The sequence below is a fragment of the Merops nubicus genome, unplaced genomic scaffold, assembly GCF_000691845.1.
Source record: "Merops nubicus isolate BGI_N331 unplaced genomic scaffold, ASM69184v1 scaffold14441, whole genome shotgun sequence".
Lineage (NCBI taxonomy): Eukaryota > Metazoa > Chordata > Aves > Coraciiformes > Meropidae > Merops > Merops nubicus.
Genome location: NW_008588049.1, coordinates 6,812 through 10,723, shown reverse-complemented (window position 1 = coordinate 10,723; position 3,912 = coordinate 6,812). Strand labels below are relative to the sequence as shown.

Sequence of the window (3,912 nt, the reverse complement as noted above, 5' to 3'; positions counted from 1 at the left end):
TACACCAGAAGTATGTGAACAACCTACCCAAATGCAGCATGCAGTATGTCGGTTTTCTCATCTTCTTCACAAGAGAGAAGACATCAGCATTTTGGTTTGGATCTATGAATTCACATTTGCATTCATGAATAAGAGGTTTTGTTGCTCTCCTGTATTTCCAGCATAGCCCTTCATTTTATTTGGCAGCCTGCTGGCAGTGTCCTCAGCCCACTTGAAGCATAGCATTCCCCAGTGAGAAACTGGTCACATACAAGCTTAGATTGATTTAGTTCCCACTAACTTCAGTGACAGCAACTTTTGGTATTCAGAGGTTTATTTATGGCCAGCTTTATTCCTTTTTTTTCTTTCCTGTAGATCATTCTTCAGGACAGAAATTTCCATCTCTCTCATGGCTCATCTGTTTCACTGAACTCTTTGGTTATTTGCTGTTTCTTGTCAAGGCTATGGCACAATGAATAAAAGAGAGGGGCCAGTGGAAACTGAGACTTATTTTCTGTTTATTTACACTGATTTCATTGAAAAGCAACAGGGGATCTCACAGAGTTTGACCTGGACAGAAGCGGTGTGAAGGGGAGGAGGATCACCTCCCCCGCCGGATCCCCCTTGTGGTTGTGCAGACGGTGCTGTGATGGATGGGGATTTCCCCCTCTGGCTGTGAGGTCGGGGCAGATCATTGAACACTCTCCTGAACTTCCTGCGGAAGATCCCACGAAGTGCTGTTTTCTGTCTGACCTGTTTTTAGTTTTAGTAATAAACTTTGAGGGAAATATTTGATTCCTCTCCACCTAAATACTGATTAAAAGGTACTATTTTGATGCAGGCAGGAAAAACACAACTGAAACATCTGAGCTCGACTGCTAAATGGCATGATCTTACTTTGTTCCTTAAAGTAACTGTCCATGTGCCCTCAAAGGAGATGACAAAGATTTATTCTTTTAAAGATTATCCTTTCAGCAGTAAGATGATTCATTGTGATTTTCTTCTGGCCACATGAACTGTGTGAGGCAGAGCTCTCCTATCAGCAGTGTGTCCAGTTTCAGAGCGATCTCTGTCCTGCAGGAAGGTATGTAACCTACTCAGGCTTGGGTTTGGGGGTGGGTTTCTTTGTGGTTTGTTTTTTTTTTGTTGGTTTTTTGTTTTGTTTTGTTTTGTTTTGTTTTTTGTTTTTTTGGTTGTGTGTGTCAGGTTTGTTTTCTTTTTTTCTTTTGGCAGATGTCCTTGAGCATTTGAAACGGATGTGAGAGAGTTTTTAGTCCTCATGCAAAACAACCAACTAAACATAACAGATTACATCAGCTCAGGCTTTTCAATTCCTGGATGGCAGCAGAGTGCTAATCCAACCTTCATCCTGGATTTCATAAACTGAAACAAGGGAGGCTGGCAAGAGCAGCGCTGCCGGATTGAGGAAGCTGACGACGGTGCAGCATGTGGGCAACACACTGTATAAAGCTCATAAACTTGTAGGCTGATGTGTGCAGCTACCACTTTGGATTCTGTACCGCCGCTTCCCTCGGCACAAGGCACCAGCAGGCTGAGCATTAAATCCTGCTCTTTGGGACGGAGCATTTACCCCTGCAAGACATGAAGGGCTTCCTGTTTCTCCCACTCCTCCTGATGCCCGTGCACGCTGGAGCTGCTTGGAGTGCGAAATACGCAGTAGATTGCCCCGAGCCCTGTGACAGTAACGCGTGCAAAAGCACCTTGCGCTGTAAGCGAACGGTGCTGGATGACTGTGGCTGTTGCAGAGTGTGTGCAGCTGCTCTGGGGGAGACTTGCTATCGTACGGTCTCGGGTATGGATGGTGTCAAGTGTGGTCCTGGGCTGAAGTGCCAGTTTTACACTGAGGAGGATGACTTTGGTGATGAATTTGGTATCTGCAAAGGTAACAATATTCACTTTGCATGCACCCACTGTGGCAATTTGACAGCAGCGTACATATTGAGCTTGCCTCCTGCCTGAAAAGTCTAAAATGGGATTTTTTTCAGCTCAGCCCTTAGCCAAGAAGAAAGTGAAAAATACCTGCTTGTATTAAAAGGCATTACATGTAGGTGGGACAGGGTTATTAATGTGAGAATATTGTTTAGACTTGGGGATGTGTGTGAGGAAATACGGATGAGGTTGTGCTCAGAGATGAATTTTTTGATTGGAACTTGGGAGACGCAGGCACAAGTCTTGATTCTTCCACTGATTTGGTGGGTGGCTTTCTATAAATTGCAAGGACTTTAATCCTGCAAGTCCAGACTTGTCACAGGGTCCCTGCCCCTGCCGTGCTCCCCGTGGGGTGAGGTTCCCTCAGGCGCTGCTGGCTGCCTGCCCTGGGGCCAGGTGCTCTCTCTGGGGTCTGGGAGATGGAGATAATAGCATTGAATGCCTGGGGACGATGTTGTGGTTAATTCAGTCCTGCCTTTGAGGTGCTCAATCACCACAGGGATGTGGTCAGGAGATGCAGAGACCCTCCTGCCTGAAAGATAAATAAGAGAACAGGAGCTATTTGTGAGATAAGCAGCCAGCCACTGCTCTCAGCTTATTCCAGGTATTCTGCAAGCTGATTTCTTTAGTCATAGGCTATAATTTAAGAGTGATCCTCACTGCATGCAAAAAAAAAAAAAAAGGAGAGGAGGTATTAAATTATTAAAAACTACAGTAAAATTTTTAAGAGTAAATAATTTTAAAAAAAAGGCTTTGCAAAGCATGAATGCAGTGAATTTTCTTGTGTTTATGTGCACTTCAGTAAGCAGATACAGATATGCCTTTGAATAACTTCCTTAAAAGTGGATATGTGTTGGCAGTTAAATATCAGAAATATTAATATCCTCAGTTAAAATAATGAGTTATGGCCAAATGCTGCAAAAATAATTTAGGCTGACTTACATACAGCACAACTTATTTACATTGGTATCTAAAAACAAATTCATGTCCAGGTTTGTGCATGAAACACCAAATACTACTTCTATTTCTAAGGACTAGAATTTACACATAAAGATCATATCTTTGGTGCACCCAAAAGAAAAATATTTTGCTAAGATATTTGACTGATCTTCAGTCTTTAAAAATTACTGCAGTGCATGATGCAACCTATAATTCATTTAACAGCTGTTTTGAATAATTATACACTTTTCATTGTCCTCCTAGGAATTTCATTGCACTAGCACACTTTAAATGTTTAAGAAGAAAGGATATGAAGATCTGAATCCTTGTAACTAAATCTTGGAAGCTCTGTAGAAAATGTAAACTAAAGTTGTTGTTTTTTTTTTTTTTCCCAGTAAGTCAGTGGAAAAACTCATTAATTTCAATAAAGCTGTATCTTAACTTAGAGTTGTAAATTGGTATTTAAGGTTTATATTCCCCATACATTTATTTACACTGAATGTTATAGATGTAATTTCTAATTTTTTTTTTTCTTTTTTCCTCTCAGCTCTGAGATAGTACAATTTCTTTCTGCTTGTTAGTCTGCATTTTACTAGGCAAAGCATGGGGACATACACTGTTATTTTGTATATCCATTTATAGCTATGATAGCAGATTACTCACTCATTTTAATAACTTCCATGCTGGTAATAATTCACGGAGTCAGGATGGCTAAGTTCTCTCTGGTTGACTGTGACTGACCTGCTTTGGAGTTGTGGAAAAATTACCTGAACTCTATTCTTGAATTAATTCTAAAATATATAAAATATAGACAGTATAAGTTTCAGAGTGATTTTTTGAAGTATGTTTAGTATTATAAGAGTGCATCATATGATTATCATTACTGTCTTAAACAGGCTAAGGAATAAATACTGATGTTCTGCACTTTTATTAGTAAATACCCTCTAAACCTGGCCTATAAATGCCACAGTAAAGAACCTGCTCTTGCTTCCCTTAGATCACCAGGGGTAATTTGCAATTTATTTATGAGCAGGCTCCTGATGA

General features: G+C 40.6%; 1 protein-coding gene across 2 annotated transcripts in view; it reads left to right on the top strand.

Annotated features, from left to right (window-relative positions):
* Positions 1–1,581: 1,581 nt before the first annotated feature.
* Positions 1,582–3,912, top strand: part of ESM1 (endothelial cell-specific molecule 1) — a 6,311-nt gene continuing 3,980 nt past the window's right edge. For both annotated transcript variants that reach the window (XM_008949151.1, XM_008949150.1), the window contains exon 1: positions 1,582–1,882. In XM_008949151.1, coding sequence (XP_008947399.1) covers positions 1,582–1,882 — 301 coding nt within the window. The remainder of the gene's footprint in view (positions 1,883–3,912) is intronic.